The sequence below is a fragment of the Pleurodeles waltl genome, chromosome 10, assembly GCF_031143425.1.
Source record: "Pleurodeles waltl isolate 20211129_DDA chromosome 10, aPleWal1.hap1.20221129, whole genome shotgun sequence".
Taxonomy (NCBI): Eukaryota; Metazoa; Chordata; class Amphibia; order Caudata; family Salamandridae; genus Pleurodeles; species Pleurodeles waltl.
The window spans coordinates 924445849-924465619 of NC_090449.1; the positions used below are offsets into that span (position 1 = coordinate 924445849).

The 19771-nt window shown below is 50.4% G+C and overlaps 1 protein-coding gene and 1 long non-coding RNA gene across 2 annotated transcripts in view; one reads left to right on the forward strand and one right to left on the reverse strand.

The window, feature by feature from the left end:
* The window catches only part of LOC138260840 (uncharacterized), a 118291-nt gene extending 112575 nt beyond the window's left edge, over window positions 1-5716 (reverse strand). Inside the window, exon 1 of the long non-coding RNA XR_011199021.1 lies at window positions 5589-5716. This is a non-coding gene — a long non-coding RNA (uncharacterized lncRNA). The remainder of the gene's footprint in view (window positions 1-5588) is intronic.
* A 4670-nt stretch (window positions 5717-10386) lies between these two features.
* Window positions 10387-16678, forward strand: TWIST1 (twist family bHLH transcription factor 1). The gene is made up of 2 exons (XM_069211692.1): window positions 10387-11113; window positions 15780-16678. Exon 1 carries the CDS (start codon window positions 10563-10565, stop codon window positions 11079-11081), a length of 519 nt encoding a protein of 172 aa, XP_069067793.1. The 5' UTR covers window positions 10387-10562; the 3' UTR covers window positions 11082-11113; window positions 15780-16678.
* Window positions 16679-19771: the final 3093 nt, after the last annotated feature.

Here is a 19771-nt window from a genome sequence, read left to right on the forward strand (position 1 = left end):
CGTTAACTATTATTGCACCGAGAAAAACATATAAAATATGTGAATATAGCAAACGTTTTTTTTATATAGTTTTTTAGTGCCGAAGATCCGCTGTTTCTAAGCGCTCTAAGTAAGATGTTACTGTTACCGAGTGTAATAGTCCTCATTGCATCGACGTCGGAAGAATTAATGGCTGAGACGCCGGAAGAAGTGGTCTGGAGTTCGTCACCTGCTGGTCACAACAGATGTCGGCAGCGAGCTTTTTCTGAGCCCTAAAAGCTTCTTATTCGCTTCTTTGTGTGACAACTTACTGTCGCAGATAATTTGAAAGAGCTCTTATTGTGGGTTTCCTTATTACCTTGTCATTTCGTGATAGTAGCATCGTCACTATCGCCTTTCTTATGAGTTTAATTGTTTTACGTGTACCTCGCCACGTTCTGTGGGTCTGAAAGCTAATATGTGGTCCCTGGCTGGTGGTGTTTGTCCCCCGCGCGCCGTTGTGCCAGTGTGTTGCTGGTAATAAACGTCCTCCCCCCGGTAATACACAAACACGTCAGCAGTCGGTGCTGCTGCCCTCTCCCCGCACAAGGAGTACACAGGGAGAGACGGACAGACTGACAGAAGCTGGCGGGTGCCAGAGACACGGATCGGAGGAGTCGGAGGAGTTCAGGTGGTTAAATGACTGTAGTCAGTAGTCTGTGGTTAGAAGCAGCCGGCTTGTGTTGATTTATCCGCGCAGTGCATGTGTGCTCGGCATCCACCCGGGAATTCGCTGAGGCTGTCGGAGGACCGGACCTAATGTGTTTAATCTGTTAGTTTAGGTGGGTGCTGCATGAAAGGAGTGACAACCGTAAGATGAAAGGAGGTGGCCTAAAATATACAAATCATGGCAGAAGAGGAGGTGTTTTATAAAAGTAGTTAAGGCAGCTGAGGCTGCATACCTCAGGACCAATGTTCTCTCCCACCACTGTGAGAGCTGGAGTCTTGTGATCCTCTCAAGGGAGGGGCCTTCCTCTAATAGTGCTTAATTTGTGCCGGGGCTTGTCTAATTTGGGTACCGGCACTCATTTTAAGAAAAGGCAATTCATTCTCATCCTCAGATTTTCTTCGACCTAGAGTAGGAGAGAAAAGACTAGAGGAAGAAAAGACGCGATAAAAAAAATAAAACAGCTAAAGAAAATGGATAGGAAAGAATGGCGGGAGGGAAGTAAAGACATCAGCATTGAAGGCTGGTGGAAGAAAAAAGGGAAGGTTGATTCAAGATGAGGCAGCCTTGCTATTCAGCAACTTTGGACTCGTAAGCCCCAGGCTCCTAAGAAACACTTAGAACAGTGCGTATACGTTTAAAATATATATATATATATATTTATATATATATATATATATATATATATATATATATTATTATTTTTTTTTTAATGTTCACATTCGCGCTACACGGATACCCCGCCTAGCTCCTGGGGCATCAGAGCTCGCAGCGCTCAGTCGGGCACAGACCAGGCACGGACCATGTGTGCGGGGTTTACTGGCATTGGTGTTAGTGCAACTCAAAGTTCGTGGTCTGGGCTTTGGTGATTGGCGGGAGATGGAGTCCAGACCGCAAGCCAAGGGCTCTGCTCGCTCTGCCCTCTGCTAGATAGTGTGAGCCCGGCACTGTCCTCTGCTCCGTCTGTCTCTGCCCCCTTATCTGCCCTCCCAGTCGCACGCTGGCATTCACTCAGGAACCTGTCATCGTGTCCCTGGCTAGACCCTCTCTCATTCTCTCCCCCAGCGCCCTCCTGGGTCCTCGCTACTTCCTCCATGCCTTATCCCCACTGCCCCCGTATCATCCTCTTATCTGCCTAGACCGGGAGCGAAAGGAGAGTGGCATTCCGCCCCAGACAACAAGCTGGTACTCACAGAGGGCACTGACAATGTGTGTTGTGTGCACCCGCTTTCATTACCGCCCCCCCATTCATCTCCATGTCTGTATGCCTCTGCCTTTTTGTCTGCCTCCACTGCGTGGAGGGGCTGGAGGGCAGCATCCAGCCCCACACAATAAAGTGGCATTCACAGAGGGTACCACCAAAGTGTCCGTGCCATATCCCCTTATAATCCCGCCCCCTGGCTGCTTTCTTCATGTGGCAGTAATTCAGCCCCGTGTCGCCCACTTGTCTGTCTAGATTGGCAGAGGGAAGCATCGAGCCCTCCACAACAAACTGTCATTCACTTGGGGTAAAAAGTGCCCCTGTGCGGACCCGCTCTCATTCTCGCCCCCAGCGCCCTCCTGACTGCTGCCTCTGTCTTCCAAGCCTCTCAGCAGCCCCAGGTACTGTTTGTATCCATTGTGCCCCGTCTCACCCCCTGCCTGCCCTCTGCTGCCACTCAGCGTCCCTCCTGCTGCTGCCCAGGGGCCGGGCTGACGGGCACTTCCCAGCATCCTTTGCGCTGTTCATATCAAGAGTCCACACTACAAGGCCCCGACGTACAGTCACAAATGAGTAATTAAAAAACCCAGGACTTTCGTGCCCGCGTGCACAGGCGGCAGATAAGGGCTTCCTTATGGGTCAGAAAGTAGTGATAGTGAACACCACAACCCACCTCACACCGGGCCAAGTACAAATAATGCCACAGTCTACAAACCCATAGCATCGTGCGAGTAGCGCTTCTGTCCCTTCTAAGCGTTGGAAAGGCAGTGGAATAACACTCAGTTTACGGAGTTCATAAAGACGGAGTTCTTCTTGGCTGATTCGGTCACGTGACTAACACACCGCGGCAGATGTCAGAAAGGAACGTTTGACTCAAAGAGGCAACTTTCTAATGGCTCTCACACTAGAGAAGGGGTTTCTGCATGATTGGGCTACGTGCTTATCCTCCGTTGGCAAAATTGAAAGCAACTTCACATCTGTGTTTAAAGTTTAGATAAATCGTTTGCAAGTTTAAGCATGCGAGCGAGTTCAGTGCATTCAACCTTCGCCGCTGACAAATGCGGTGATCTGAAAGTCGGTAGTTCGAGCCTAGTAAGAGCGGTCTAGTCCTCCATCACAAATGCGCTTGGAAATAGCAGTGGCGCTCGGAAGCGCTAAGAAGACGTCTTTATGATAAAATCGCTCGCTTTCAGCGCTTCGTTGCTTCCCATGATGTGCACATCGCAGAAATCAGTTGTCTCAAAACACAAAAGGACGACAAACAGCACGAAAGCAGTCCCCAGACTTACAGGGAGGCGACAACCACACCACACAGATGCAGATGCCAGCCTCGCTTGTATTCCTCCTATTCATTTCAGGACATCTGACATCACTCCCTTTGCAGATAAACTACACAAAACGTTCCTTAGTCTTTACTCAGACCAGTGATTGGTGGATTGGACAATGTGTGATAGGACAGCACCGGACACTTATTGTTCATCTATTTCTGCACGTCTATACTACACGTTTACAAGCTGTGGCATGTGAAGATACGATGAATTGGCGAGGGGCACAGGGTGGTTTAGTGAATTGTTGAAGGCAGGAATAAAACACACGTTTCTGACGCTTGGCCACGATTCGAGCTCCATTCCTCAACGTTACATTCATTATTACGTTTAACCCTATGACACCCAGTGTCACTGTTTGTTTATGTGATGCTTCAAAATATCCAGTGTGCTTCGTTGTTGATTCGTGGTCATGTTTACTGTTACTGCCTGGGGTGCGGCGAATAGGTACCAATAAACGAATGCAGGCGGGCGTTAAAAGGTCAAAACTAGACAAGTGCAGCGCTGACTGATTTATAGATGCTTCAGACACTGGGTCCTCTCCAGGGAGGAGCTCCTCACCTCCACCCCAGAAGATCAACACCCGCCTCCGTCTCTCCCCATTGCCCACCTCTCATCCCCATGTTACCTCCAATGGAATCTGCACAAAACCTGACAGATGATGTCATCTCCAAAAAGCAGCCATTAAAACCCCACATCTTCCGCACCTCGACATCGACTTCATACCAGGCTGCATGATAGTACTTCAATTCCACTTCACAACCCCCACAAAAAAAATAAAACACACACACACACATACACACATCACCTCAACCCATCTAGAAAAAAACATGCCCATTTAATGCCCCTTTTGTAATGCAGTAAACCCGGCAGATCGAGGCACACACCCATCCATAGACCCTGAAGTGCTCTGCACATTTCCGGAGGAGTGTACCCCACTAGACAGCTCGGCCTCTTTCTCCCACCACCCTACACCCCTGTCTTCTTATCTCACTCTTGATGGTTCTTTTTATCTCAGGTTTTTAGCTTTCTTATTATTCTCTCATTTCTCCCTTTGCTGACTTTCTCTCTCAAGATCAGGTTGAAAGTCTGATAACGAAAAGTAGGTCCCCAAAAATGAGTGCTGGTGTCCGCCACCTGCAACCACTGAAACAAATTAAGCATTGCCGTAGAGGGGCACCAGAGCACTGCTCTCACTGTATCATCAAATACCTGCAACCTAGTAAGAAAGCAGGTGCCTTGTTTTTGTTTGAGATTTATATCTCTCACTATTTTCGTTTGAAATATATAAATACACAGAGGAAGTTAATTGCTACACGACAGTCCAGTGACTCCTTCCTGCAGCTCCCCGTCCCCTCCGTTGGGTGTTTGCTGTGTTGATTGCCGGGTGCACCCTCTGCCTCTGGTCTCAGTGCAGTGATTGACTCTTTTTCGCCTCCTTGTGAACGGGGCCAGGGAAGTGTGAGCGTGTAAAGGCCACGGGGGTCAGGGCACACGTCTGAAGCGCGTGTGAGGACAGGGGCGTGGGCGGTGCCCCGGCACAGGTGAGCCGGGCGTGTGCAGACACTTGTACCTGTTATGCGTGGCACGAGAAATCTCCTAGAAATGTAGGGAAGAGAGCGAGAAGCAGCAAAACGCCAGAACAAGAAGATGGCAAGCCAGATGGAACGACTGCTCCTCTAGACAGTTATATATTTCTAAAACATAAATCGGGTTTATATTCCGCTATATCCGGAGCATGTAACGCACAAATTCGTGAAAAGCACTTGGGTGGCAAAAAAAAAGGCGCCAGGACTGTATCTTCCGCCCCCTCTGTTAGCAAGGGTCGTACTGGAGCAGAAAACAGGCACAACCATCGAAATTAAACTAGCCCCATTACAGAATCAGGCAGGTAGATAGTGGCCCACATGCGTAAATAGCACAATGTTGACTGTGTACAGACACCTGTAGAGGTGTTTTGCAAGTTATGGGAGACTGCGTGCATTTGAGCTTTCTGCGGGATATTTGTTTAGTAGCATTTGGGAGATCAGATCAGCAGTAAAACCCGCCCAACAAGAAATAAAAGAGGCCCAAAAACATACATAAAGGGACACTGGCCTGTCAGACAACCCATCGGGCACTGCCCGATTGTCCTGTAGGTCAGTCGGACGCTAAGGAGGTGCTGCAGAAATGGGGGGGGGGGGGGTGGGGGGTCTGCCTGCCCCGCTGTCTCCCTGTTCCTACTCCCCGTGCAGCAAGTGTTCTCTGTCACTGTTGTTTACAAGTTCTGAGGAAATATGAGATCCCCGTGTAGAGATCAGGACGGACAGTAAACAGCTAGATCCACAGAAAGACCAGGACGATTTACGGTTGGTACCCAATGAATCATGAGTCTTACCTGGGAGATGTTACCCAGGCCGTTTTCTTCTCAGCTGAGCACGAGCGCAGCGCCATTCCTGACGTAAAATACACACATGAGATCTGCATGTATGTCTCAGGGAAACCTATCCCTGTAGCTCAGCACAATCCAGTGGTTGCAAAAATGACAGCTCCACACCTAGAACCGGAGGTTAGTGGTATGTGGGTGGGGGGTGGAGATCCCACCTTACCCTGGTTGGTAGTGTGTGTGTGTGTGGGATCAGGTGTTGGAGCCCAGCAAACCCCCACCTTCCACCCTAAACTACATCACAACAGGTCTGGGCGCATTAATATTCACCCAAAGGACTGGTCGGCGGGCCTCGGCCGCTCTATCCTCATACCTTACCGGTTTCCTTCCAATCAGCTGATGCCGATATAAAAAGATGTAGGCATCCGTTGCAAAATACGAGGTCGGCAACAGAGCCCTCACCGCGACCACTCCTTGTGGGGGCAACAGTACCAGCGTGTGTGCAACAAGAGACCAGGGTTCTCAGCGCTCCGACCCTGCCCTCTCATCCAGCAGGCCTCGGGAGAGCCCCAACACCCATGCCCACTCCCTCACTTCACCGTGCCACGGCAGCACCCCATTCTATAGCTACAGTTCAGCCCTGTAAGGTCACACTACTACCAAGAGGACGTCGCTAATGCTGCAGCCTCTGGGTGCAGCGACAGTGCCAACGGCGTTCCACCGTCTTCTATGCGCCCGTTCTCTCCTCTCCCATGTCAACACGTCTTGTTCTTGGAGCATTCAGTCCCACAGTGCACTCGCTGCTGCCCCCAGGACAGGTGGCAGCACCCAAATGCTGAAGCACAAAGGCCATGGATTGAATTCGTGCAAAGGTCGCACCACATTATCGCTGTGTCACTGTTGGCCACTGTGCCACTCCAGGCAGGGACCATTCTAATGCAAATCATGTCTAACTGCTGGGATAGGCCACCTTTAGGGGCGACAACTTCAGACAGGTATCCCCTAGTAGGCCTCGTCAGTGAATTGCAGGAATGAGATAACACGTGTCCCCTCTTCTCTCATTATTAAGTTATGCAGCAGGGCTGACTGAATTATGAGGCAAGAAGAGGCAAATTATGAGGCATAATGCAGCACAAGTTGTCACAGTTTTACCTCATTATTTTGTTATTTTTACACATGATAACATTGTGCGAGAAAAGAAAACACCTTAATTAGCACCACTTTAACACACGAATCCAGCAATTAGCAACTCAAAGATGACCGGTTAACCTTTGCGAAAAATCCTTCCAGCGTGCAAGGACTCTAGTGGCCATATTTTTGTAACTTTTAATTCGTTTGTGCTAAAAACATTTTTTGTTAAAAACTGCAGATTATGCGGCAGAGAATGGATTGTGAGGCAGTTGCGGGCAAATTCATAATTACGCGAAAATTGCCGCGCCCGCAGAAACACGTAATTCGAGTGGCCCTACGCGTACCTAGCCCACCACACCGATCCCGTTACAGGACAGGTTTCCGATCTCAGCAGCCCTCCCTCCCCCGGCTCCTCTTTCCAGCGCACCCCTACAGGCAGCACCACAGCGCAATACACAAAGTCCTAGCGAGACCCGTGGACAGACGGGCCAAAAGTCAGTCCAAGCTCCGCGCCCACTGTCCTAGGGCCTCGTTTATTATAAAACTTACAGGAAAACGTCGTAAGTGTTCACTCAGCGGAAACGACGTGACGCACGAGCTTGATGGCCGCGGGGAGACAGTGGTAATTGTGCGCGCCACAGCGCATGATGAGGAGGCACATTTCAGGGGCCAAAGTACCAAATTGTCTTCTGAGATAAAAGTGCTACAATGCCTGTTGCGGAAAATACCATAGCAAGATCTTCATACAGTGCCACGAAAGAACAGTATTATAGCTGTAAATCTCCATAATGCGGGTTGCGAGCGGCATTTGATGTCAGACTTTGTAAACGCATTGCATCTGTGCCCTTAGGTGGCTCCTAGACTACAAGGTTACCTCAGGCCCTGCCGGCACAGGGAGAGTACATGCCACTATTCTGTGTGCGCCACATAGATCGTGACCCCAGAAAGCCATTCCAACCTCCGTGTCCCCTGACTGAGTTCTCTCAGGTGGCACCTGGTCTCATAAGACTCATGCTCTCACAAGGTCATCGCAGTCTCTGTGGTTTCAGGCTCTGTGGCCCTTCTCTCGAAAGGGCATAGAGGTATCTGTGGCACCTTACTGCTTGCACTCGGGCAACTCCTGTTCTCACAAGGCCATCGGAGTCTCTATGGTGTCTGGCTGTGTGACCCTGTTGTTCCTGGTTTCACGACATGGCAGTCTGTGGTGTCTAGCTATGTGACCCTGGTCTCTCAAGGCCATAGAAGTAGCCGCGACAAGCATCAGCGTGCCCCCCACCCTCCGACAACTCCTTCTCTCACGAGGCAATATGTCTCCGTGGTGCCTGGCTATGTGATACTAATTTAACCAAGCCATGGGAAGTATATTTGGGCCCTAGGTGCGGGCCAACTGACAGCTGATCCACTCACAATGCCATCGCAGTCTCTGTGGTGTATGACTGTGTGGCACTGCTCTCACAAACACACTAAATATCTGTGACCCCTGGCTGCGTGCCCTTGGACAGCTCCTGTCTGATCCCATACGGCTTACGCAGTCTCTGTGGTGTCTGGCTCTATGGCCCTGGTGGCATCTGGTCTCATCAGGCTTACCCAGTCTCTGTGGTGTCCGGCTCTGTGGCCCTTGGTGCTCCTGTTCTCATAAGGCACTCGCAGTCTCCGTGGTGTCCGGCTCTGTGGCCCTTGGTGCTCCTGTTCTCATAAGGCAACCGCAGTCTCCGTGGTGTCCGGCTCTGTGGCCCTGGGGGCTCCTGTTCTCATAAGGCAACCGCAGTCTCCGTGGTGTCCGGCTCTGTGGCCCTTGGTGCTCCTGTTCTCATAAGGCACTCGCAGTCTCCGTGGTGTCCGGCTCTGTGGCCCTGGGGGCTCCTGTTCTCACAAGGCAATCGCAGTCTCCGTGGCCCTGGTGGTTGCTGGTCTCATAAGGCTGTCGCAGTCTCCGTGGTTTCTGACTCTGTGGCCCTGGTGGCTCCTGGTCTCATAAGGCTATCACAGTCTCTGTGGTGTCTGGCTCCGTGGCACTGGGGGCACCTGGTCCCATAAGGCCAGGTACGTTTTTGTGACCCATTGGCTGCATGCCCCAGGTGACTCCATATTTACTGAAGGCAAGACAATCCCTTTGTCCCCTGGTTGCGTGGCCCCCAAATGTGGCACCTGGAAAGGTGCAGAAGGGGACAGGTCTCACAATGCCACGGTAGGCTCTATTATTGCAGACAGGCCGGACACTCGGTGCCATCATCACTTGGCAGAGCAGGACCACAGTTCTCATCTTTATGATATTAAGATACAATGCGACGGCTTCTGACAAGAAAGTCACACGTCATACATTCCTTGACAGACGACAGAAAGAGACGAAGTGGCGAATATAGTACAGAATAATTAGCACCATCGTTTACCACATAATTCCGCTGTAATGAGCCACCATCTGCCATAAAATAACAGAAAAGTATTGTATCCGATTAATAGAAATGTCAGAAAAGTAACTTTTTTGTCGCTTTTTGTAATCCGAAGAGCAGGAGGCCGATGAGTATTGGGGCAGGCGGGCTTGTCCGAAATACAAGAAAGGAGGAAGAACGGGCCCTGCGGACAGTACCCTCTGAGCGGGAGATGGGGCGGCTGCTCCCTGGGTGGTGTCAACACCCCAGGATCTGGCCAGCACTACAGTCGATGGACGTCCTGCTGCAAGAAGGGGGCAGCGCCTCACATGGTACAGAGCGCAGCCGAGTTGCTGCTATGACTAGGTTATGTACAGGGGTTTCGGTGCCATGCCTGAACAAGACAACATATCCTCCAGGAGTATGGAGCGGAGTTGGCACAAGCTGAGCGGAAGTAGTTGTAGGGAGTGCATGCCATACGCTCCTAGGGTGAGCGGTGCTCATTAAGGAGCGGTGAGAGGACCTGAGGGTCTGACCTGGGTTGGTGCAGGGGTTAGGATGGCAGCAGCTCCTCTTAAAATGGAGACTGGACCACAGAAGCTGCACAAGCTGAAGGGGTGTATCTGAGGAGGTGACATGCCCTGTTCTCCAATTGAGGGCGCAACTCAAGAGGTCGGGAAAGGAGCAAGAGCTCTGACCCGGGTTAGGTGCAGGGGTTTGGATATCCTGCATGGGGGCGACAGCACCTCTTCTCGTAGTAGAGAGAGCCAAAGGCGCTGGCACGACTTGAACCGAGGTAGATGTAAGTGTTTTTCAAGAAGACAGGGGAGCCTAACCACGGTAGCTACATGGGTTAGGAGGATGCTGAGTAAGTAGGGAGTGGACCGCGGATACTGAACCAGGGTAGGTACAGTTAGGACGGGATGCAGGGAGAGGACCAGAGGAGATGAACGGGGGTAGTTACGTGGGTTCGAATAGTGAACAGAAAGAGAGTCAGGGGAGCTGACCCTGGTAGATGGAAGTGTTAGGATGTCCTGCAGGAGGATGCCAGTAGCGCCTCATGCTAGGGAGAGAGGACAGGGGTCAGTGACGGGACCAGAGGAGCTGAGCCTGGGTAGAATTCGGGTTTACGATGTCCTGCCCGAGAAAAGCTGCTCCTCCCTGTGCCGGGGCCGCTCTAGATGCTCATTGCTCACACTTCAAACTTTCCCCAAAGTTTGGAGCCGGCCCTGTGACGTCACACGCGACTGGCCAATGAGCCGCGGGGCTGCGGGCTGTCTGTCGGCCAGCGGTATAAGATGCCCGGGTGCCTCTCGGACCTCAGACCCTGCCCTGCTCCAGTACGTGCGTCCCCAGCAGTTTGAGCGCAACATCCCGGGACGGTGGCGGGCCCCGGACCTCTCGCAGCCCAGGTGGCAGAGAGCGCGCCCCAAGTGCGGCCGGGACGGGCCCCCGCCCCCTGCCTCCTCCGCGGCGCTGGTGGACAATGATGCAGGAAGAGTCGAGCTCCCCAATCTCCCCAGCGGACAGCGTTAGCAGCAGCGAGGAGGAGGGCCAGCAGCAGCCACAGCAGCAGCCTAGCGCCTTGGGCCGCAAGCGCAGAGCGTCGGGCCGCAGGAGCGAGGACCCCGAGGGCGCCAAGAAGGCGCGGAGGGCGGCTGCCGGTGGTGGCGGCAGCACCGGCTCCAGCCCGCAGTCCTACGAGGAGCTGCAGACGCAGCGAGTCATGGCCAACGTGCGCGAGCGCCAGCGCACACAGTCCCTGAACGAGGCCTTCTCGGCACTGCGCAAGATCATCCCCACGCTCCCCTCCGACAAGCTCAGCAAGATCCAGACCCTCAAACTGGCCGCGCGCTACATCGACTTCCTCTACCAGGTCCTGCAGAGCGACGAGCTCGACTCCAAGATGGCCAGTTGCAGCTATGTGGCCCACGAGCGCCTCAGCTACGCCTTCTCCGTCTGGAGGATGGAGGGAGCCTGGTCCCTCTCCACGTCCACGCACTAGGGGCGAGGGCCCCCTCACTCCGGAGCCTGCAGGTGAGGGTCACATCTTGAGAAGTGTGTGCGTATCATGCCCTTCACGCCGCTTACAGTTTTTACTACAAGATATGAGGTTCTTTGCCTCCCAAGTCTAAGAGTTAGGCGTGAGGGCCCCTCACTCCGGAGCCTGAGGTGAGGGTCACACAAAGTAGTCTGTGTGCACATATCCTGCCCCTCACTCCCACAAACACATTTTTTTTATTACAGAATAGAGGGTTATTGGCATCTTTCCGCCTCTAAGCACAAGAGACGAGTACCCCCTCTCTCACATACATGTGATGCACATGCACAGACTCTCCAGGATGTAGGGCGCCTATTGCATTCCACTCAAAACCACAAGACACATTCATCACGTGACTCAGGTCAGGGTTCCTGGTCCACCACGCAATGGGAGTGAGGTCGGGAGGCCGCAGGCGAGAATCAAGCGTCAGTTCACAGTGTAAACTGTCCACTGAGGCCCAACCCATCCCATATTCAGGAACAGTTACAGCCACTACAGGACTACTGGGGTGGGACTGTCCGTTTGAGGCTCGGCTTGCATCATTCAGAGCCCAAAAACTAAAGGTGGGCGTCAGGAGTCACACCGTATGCAAACTGGTGTGTACGGCCTGGGCCCCCAGCTTACACACACACATTCAGTACACGATGGGCGGTTCGTGTGCCCTACTTACGACCATGCATTAGGACGGAGGTCTGGTCACTGCAAGTCATGGTGTACACTGTGTGCTCTGCCGGTGACAGCGTTATTATCTAAGGCGCTAGGGCGGGTGACTGCGTCATTTCGGGCTCGGAGGCTGAGGCGAGAGTCGGGATGACATGACATGCAGATTGAGTGCGCTTCCCAGGGCACACCCCACTTTACACTCCCCACAGGACAACTGGCCTATGTCTAGGTAGAAAAGAGGCCCACTCCACTACAGGCCAGAAGTTGTCGTTGTGCCTCGAGATAAATTTCAGTATGGTCGTTTAATGACCAACTTGTATCCCAATGAGAAATAAAGCCCACGAGCACACGTTCACTAGAGAGTGGAGGGCGACCGGAAGCTCTTCACTGTCGCTTCTAGGCACTATAGAGCCTGGTTCTGCTATCAAAAGTCCGGGGTCCGTCAAAGGAGAACGCAGATGAATGCTAGACCCCAGTTTAGGGCAGCCTGCCATAGGAACATGCATTTCAAGGGTGGGTGCTCGCTACTTTCCTAACCCTTGGGCAAGTCAAAATAAAAGTGACCCCCCTCCTCCACACACACACGCATGCACAATTAACTTGAACCCTTCTTCTGGTGGTTGCAGGCGGCAGCCTCTGGTACATACCATACTCGCGCTGCTGTTTAATGTACCCTCCTCCCAATAATGTCCCTCAGGGAGCGGACAGTGTTTCTGGGTCTCACAGACATTTCCTTACAGGTTGACGCATACAGACTGGCGTTGAATTGGCATTAGCAGCAAAATGCAATCATGTCGTGGGTATGTTAAAATAGATACCGCGCGAATCATAATTTAGGAGCTCGCAGTCTTAAAATGTGCTCGAACTGACGATGTTTACTTTGTGACTTACTCAACGCCAACCATTGGACGAACTCGCCCCCACTTGCACTCTTGCCTGTGTATTGGGGTAGTTAACGCGGAGGAACCCGGTGCTAGATTCTAGGAGCCCCAGCTACTATCCTATCCATAGTCTGACAATTCTGTCGAGACCCATTTCCACTACTGTCTCACACCAAACGTGTTTTATGTAGCGCTTCGCGCCGCACTTCTGTTTATTCTGAACGCTGTAAATGAAATGTGTTACTGTTAAGTAATGAAATGGTTTTCATTTCGCATAACTCCGGAGCACAGAACAGGAGGGTCTGGTTGGGCCTCACAACACAGACGTACACTTCCCCGCCGTGCTGCAAATGTTTTCACAAATGCTCCAGAATCCTTTACTTCTACTGTCAAACCCATCTCTCATCTGGCGCCCCATTATTAGAGGATTGTGTAGAGTTCCACTCAGTGAGCTACTATCCTCTTTTACCATTAATAGCCCAGCACCTTGCCCCCTCCCTGCATCCTCCAACAGGGCCTGGAGGTCGAATAGCGCTGGGGGCAGGTCAGCCCCGCGCCCTGCATATCTGAAATCTCGATACATTCAGCCAGCTTTGCGCACACAGAAACTGATCCATTCCCGCCTCTTCTGGGCTGTTCTCTCCCTTCAGTTCACGGCCCAAAACTGACTAGAGAGACTGTGAGGTCGTTACAGGCCGAGGTCCTTGCTCGCCTATCACGGACCCTCGAGACAAACATATCGCATTATTTTTCATTACCAGGAATTCGTAGAAGTTCTTTCCCGGCATCTGCGCCCCTTGTCAGACACAATTGGGGGCCACTTGGTTCTGAGCAGAAACTCGCAACCCCCCACAGGCCTAGGTTGGCCTACCAGAGAGACTTTTAAGAATGAGCAAGCGGGGAGAATAGGTGGCAAGTCTCTTCACACTAAGTCGCGCGTGGCCTTATGTACAACCATCACACCTGAGTGCAGCCCAAGATCTGACACCTTAGTGTGGTGGGGCCTTACGTGCAACCGCACACCACACACGGCACTCAAGTGCCATTCAAACTTCACAGCACACAACCACGCAGATGCCGAACGGGTAGTGTGGTGGGCCTGATGTACGGAACCCTCACACCTCACTGCTGGCCGGCTCAAGATCTGACGCTCTTCACCAAGTAATGTGGTGTGACCTTACGAACAACCCTCACCCCACACACTGTGCACAGGTGCCAGCCGACCCAAGATCTGACGCTTTTCACCAAGTAATGTGGTGTGACCTTACGAACAACCCTCACCCCACACACTGTGCACAGGTGCCAGCCGATCCAAGATCTGACGCTTTTCACCGTGTGGTGTGGTGTGGCCTCATCTAGAACCCTCACATCACACCGTGGACTCAGATGCCATAAAAACTTTACATCACACAAGCACGCAGATGCCGAACGGGTATTGTGGTGTGGCCTTATGTACAACCCTCACACATCACTGCTGGCAGGCTCAACAGCTGACACTCTTCTGTCGTGTGACTTTACGAACAAGCCTCACGTCACACACTGTACACAGGTGCCAGCCGACCCAAGATCTGACGCTTTTCACCGGGTAGTGTGGTGCGGCCTTACATACAACCCTCACACCTGAGTACAATTGGCCCAATATCTAACACTCTTCACCGTGTAGTGTGGTGTGGCCAAATGTACAACCGTTACAACACACGCGGCACTCAGATGCCATACAAATTTCACATCAGGCAGACAAGCAAATGCCAACCGAGTAGTGTAATGTGGCCTTATGTACGACCCTCACACCTCAGTGCTGGCCGGCCCAAGATCTGACACTTGTGAGAGAACCTGCGAAGGCGCCGAGATCCCGCTGAATGCAAGAGACATGGATACAATAATGTATAAGGCATAATATTTTCAACTAGGCCGCGGACACTTCGACGATTCCCGGAACACTTTTTTCTAGTGAAGATGTCACTCCACTTTAGATTTACAATAAAAAAAACCTCTCCCTAACCAGAGATTTCTGTGTATGCCCTAGAACGCTTGGCTAGCGACATGATGCGTGTTTGTAATGTTGTATTAGAAACACAAACGACACAGCAGCGAGCTAGAACAAACTGTCGTGGAGGCCGGCAGAGCTGTGCAGTCCGCTTCCAGTAACCCGCGTACACACACGCACACTTCACCAGCGTACGCATACACACACTTCTTCCAATACACGCTCCTGCACTGCACACAGTCACTCACGCACCCTATACCTCCTACACATCACACACCGCACATGGCAGTGAATGACTATCAGGAAATCGTAGTCAGACCCTTTAAACCGGCCCAATGGCGACCTAAATAAAGAGAGGCAGCGGGAATTTGACATTCAATTTACCCAAACTCAGATGGGTTAAATTCGGGGTCCACCAAGCCTACTAACGGCTGAAAAAGTCACCCGTTACCTCTGGATCCAGTAGGAACCATGTGGATCTGCGAACCTGCGACTGCAGTCAGGGCTAACAAGGGGCGCCGAAGCCATGAGAAATCTATGTGCCCGTTGGTATTCGACGAAAACACCCCTAGACGGCTTTGAATAGCGAATCATGATTTGGTTTTAAAAGTGACGAATTTTATTTATGTCGAACGTGGTTATTTGCGTGGCAGGAGAATTGTGTGCGGTGTCCTGACTGTTGAGTTCAAAGGTTCATCCCACCCATAAGAAACATGCGCCCACTAACACATGCAATAAGTCTGTTAAAGGGACACCTTGTTAATTTACATGTATAATGCAAACCTTTAAATGGGTGTGTCTTAATTCACATTTAAAAATGCAGACTTTTAAATAGCTATGCCATCCGGGGCTTCGCGCTGACACTCAGTGTGCTCGCGTCTTTCTTCTGTTTTTTTTTTTTTTTTTCTAGTGTCACTAAACCGTTACTTCGACGGAATACGATGTACTCCTCCCACGCAACCACCAGACCCAGATCCATAGATAAAATCTGTCTTTTCAGCCTCACTCGAGGGTCCTTTTTGAAAGGCCTTTGTTTGCTATCGAAAGTTGAAGCGTTTCATAGATTAGAGCTAGAGGGCTGTTTTGAAAACAAGTGAAATAAACATGTTTTCTGTGTTTTTCCCCCTGTAGATTGCATCGATCCCAGCGCAGCCGGCGTCGGACAATGTGCAGCTGGACCGGGGCTCGCTGGACACAGGCCAGGACTCTCCGGGGCACCGGGACACGCCGGGTGACCGAGGGGGCTGTTTTGGGAGCACTTAGTGAAGAACGTGGGTGATCGGAGGGGGTGGACTGTGACCCCCGCGGTGCGCCGCACTGTACCTCCGAGCAGAGGCCGGACTGTGGCCTCTCAACGAGCGCCGAACTGCACCCCCAAGGAGAGGGGCCGGACTGGGGCCTCTCACCGAGCGCCGAACTGCACCCCAAGGAGACAGGCCGTACTGAGGCCTCGCATTGAGAGCCGAACTGCACCCCGAGAAGAGGGGCCGGACTGGGCCTCTCACCTCCTGCCGACCTGTACCTCTGAGCAAAGGGGCCAGGCTTTGAGCCTCACGCACAGCTGAACTGTCCCAGCACTCTGTGCCGGAAACATCCTTAATGACCAAGAATGTCGGAACTGTCTACATATTTTTTAATAACAAAAAATGTACCTTTGCATGCAAGCATTCCACACAGCCGTGCCTACCAAAAAGCCACTCGAGACGGAGAAACCAAAAAACAAACGGAGGTACCGATGACTTGCTGTTTCTGGATAGGGAACCGAAAACCTCTACAGACTAAACATGTCTTTCCTTGTCTTGTTATTTAGGAACATTTTCCGGTGATACAATCTTTTATTTTGCTTATGTTCCCTCTGGAGAGAAACAAATACATAGTGAAATCGTTTTATTTATTTATTGATGACCCGTGTGTAAAAAAAAATGCAAATAGATCCGGTGTCTAAATGCAGTCAATATTTTTTATGATTGTTTTGTAAATATCTTTGCATATTATTTTTCTGCCATAAATAAATATGTTTGAAACTTAAAGAGCCCGCGGTTTTATTTTTCCAACCTACCAGGCTCTGGGCAGAAGTAAATAAAATAAATACCGGCTTGTTTAGTCGCAGAGGCCCCGTGAGAGGGTGGATAATATAAACACGAGGCAGAAAAAAAGACTCAAATAAACCAGCTACTGACAGACATGTATTTACAGAGATAGATTTATTGCCTGATTTCCTACCTCGCTTTTTTCTGGAGATAGCTCTTCTGCCCAAAGACCCCTAGACTTCACCCACCCTACCAAACTATTCTCAGTGTTCAAGAGTATGTGACTGGTTCATTGGTGTTTTTTTGTTTTTTTTTGCACAAGTCAAGTCTGCACTCTGCACCAGGGGAAACATTTGCCTTGTAAACGTGCGAAAGGCCCAGTGACAAACTTAACACTCTAGCTGGAGCTCTTGTGAGGGTTTACAGCTGGCCTCAGATAAAGCAGGGCAGGCCCGAAGCTGAAGTAAATCGAGCTGAAGTGAATCACAGCTGGCGTTCAAAATGTCACCTGTGTGTGTTTTGCTCTCCCTTTCTAGAAAGTGCTACAACAGGCAGAAAGCTCCATATAACCGAAATCAGCATCCACGAAGAGACTTATAAACAATTTAATAAGGAGCTGGATAGCAGAACCTGTATATGTTTATGTCCCCACTTTTCACTCACAAGGGAACGGAGTGGGGGGCGGCGGCCCAAAATCACACAGTTTAGCCCAGTGTGTCAGCTGAGTCTCTGCCTGGCAGTTTCAAAGTCACCAGTTTAGGGAGATTGCCCCTTATTTGCACTCTATAGTTCCCAGTAATATGTTATGTGCCTTTTGCTTTTCGTAAACACCTCCCCTCCACCCCCTTAAACCCCACCCCTCATTTCTAGTTTGTTTGACCAGACCTGTTTGGCCGCATTCCTTCACCCAAAGAGCTCGGCCACTGTGGAATGTGAGGGGAAGATTGGTTTTTGGGGTACTCTTTGCAGACCACCTTTGGATACGTGGAGGGAACCAATACAAAGCAGCCATAGTGCCAGATTTGGGATACAATAGAAGCAAGGCAGCCTCTGTGAGACGCAGAAGGTCTCTGTTATTTTTTGGGCCAATAAATGTGACTGGATGCAATGCTTTTTAATGCACAATGTGAAAGGTTTTGAACGTAACCTTTGGTGTCCCTAATACTACAATTATATGGCATTGTGTACATAATATGCTGAGTTTGGCTACACCGACTGGTGTAAGCATTTTTATATACACATTGCTCGTCTATCTATCAATCTATATATCTATCTATTCGCGCTTTTCTAGCAGGCCCTAAATGTATGCATTCTAATTCTATTGCTGCAGTAGATCGCGGACCCTGCTTTCCGTGCCCCTCGCTCACTGCTGGTGTTTACCGAGGTCCTATGGGGCCTGTTTATATTTCAGGATTATGCAGCGGGTGAAAATTGGATTTGGGTCCTGGGCGATTCGCCGTCAAACGAAAGAAGTGGCGAGGGCTGGGGCATTATTTGTCTTGGGTCCACTTCTCAAATTAACCGAGGATTACCATTAACTCCGCGTGTAATATTTAGGGTTATTCCATCAGTGTGGCCGCTGAAGCTCTGCTTGGCAGCCGCACGGGCACTTAACTCTGCTTACATGATAATGAGGGTTGATGGTACACCGTCCCCGTCGACGTCGCTTAACTTTTTAGCCCTAAAAGTGGCAACTGTCAACTTTTTCAGCACTTAAGAGAGGGAGTTTGAAATTAAATGATACACTGCAAAAGAAACACACCAGTCGAAAAACAAACACTACGCATTTTGAGCCTGAAGTTGTATTTCATGTAAAACATGTCGTATTCGATTGTCAGAGTAGTTATTTCGAACAGAAAAGGGGTCCATGCAGTAACGATGTATTTGGGTCGTCCATTGAACATCTGTAGGGAAAAATAATCCGCTTTTTTTCAGATGCACATAAGAAGTTTTTATTGACGTATAGTTGCGTTTATTTGAGTAAGTGCCACTTTTCACATGTTTGCATTGCGTTTATTTGAGTTAGTGCCACTTTTCACATGTTTGCATATACGTGGGATCCAAGAAGATACGGGATGCAGATACACATATCAACATACATTGTCCCAATTAAATATATTGTTAACTAAATCAGCATTAATGTCCACTTTATATTCATCTGAGATCCATAACAATATACTTACATAGGCTCAGTTCTAAAAACCACGCCGTCTTCAGCTCAGAGATTTCCTTTAGAAGATCCACAATTGCAACAAATGTCTTCAGCATGGCCGATGTTTAAAAGTTTCAATATCAAAAAGAGATATACAAAAGCAGAAGGCTTCATGCAGTGGTTCAACTGGGCCACTTTGTGATGAATCGTCAGTTCGATGTCTCTTTTGCACGATTTTTGGTTTACTTAATGTTTGAAATGAATCCTGTGCTATTTTGAGAAACCACTAATGAGTTAAGAAAAGTATGCAATGAAGCCGTAGCGCATTTTCAATAATGCAGCGCGTGCCCGGATCAAACGTTCAGCTGCAGTGCAAAGCCAGGTTTCCCAGGTGGCTGTGCGATGGTATTAGAAATAAATGAAAGACAAACACCCGCGTGTTTACAAACACCGCTCCGGACCGCTTCTCGTCTCCCCGCGACAGTGGTCCTGTTTCCCACCTCACAACTCTTGAAAGCGGCAGCGGAAGCAAACCCTGGCTTGTCACACTAGTGTGAAGCTTGCAGGCCTCTGCTCTGTCAATGTTTAGGTTTTAGGAACGGGGCCCTGGAGCCAAATAGCGAGAACTCGGCCTGCCCCTCCTGAAATAAAAATACAAAAATTACATGCTGGCGTTTCAAAATTGCTGCAGCAGTGGGAATGTTAACATTGTTTGGAAATCAAAACATCTGAGCGGCGAGGTATGGGGCTATCCCATGTCCTTCCGGAAACAGCGGTCTGGCGGAAAATATTGTGTTTTTTAGTGCACAAACATGTTTCACACGTGTGGACTGCCATTTATTAAATACGGAATGCCCTCGCCCAAAGGGTTACGATGGTCTTTGTCCTGCACAAAACCAGAGGTTTGCAGTTAGTAAGCAAAGCTGGGCAATGTGCATGGA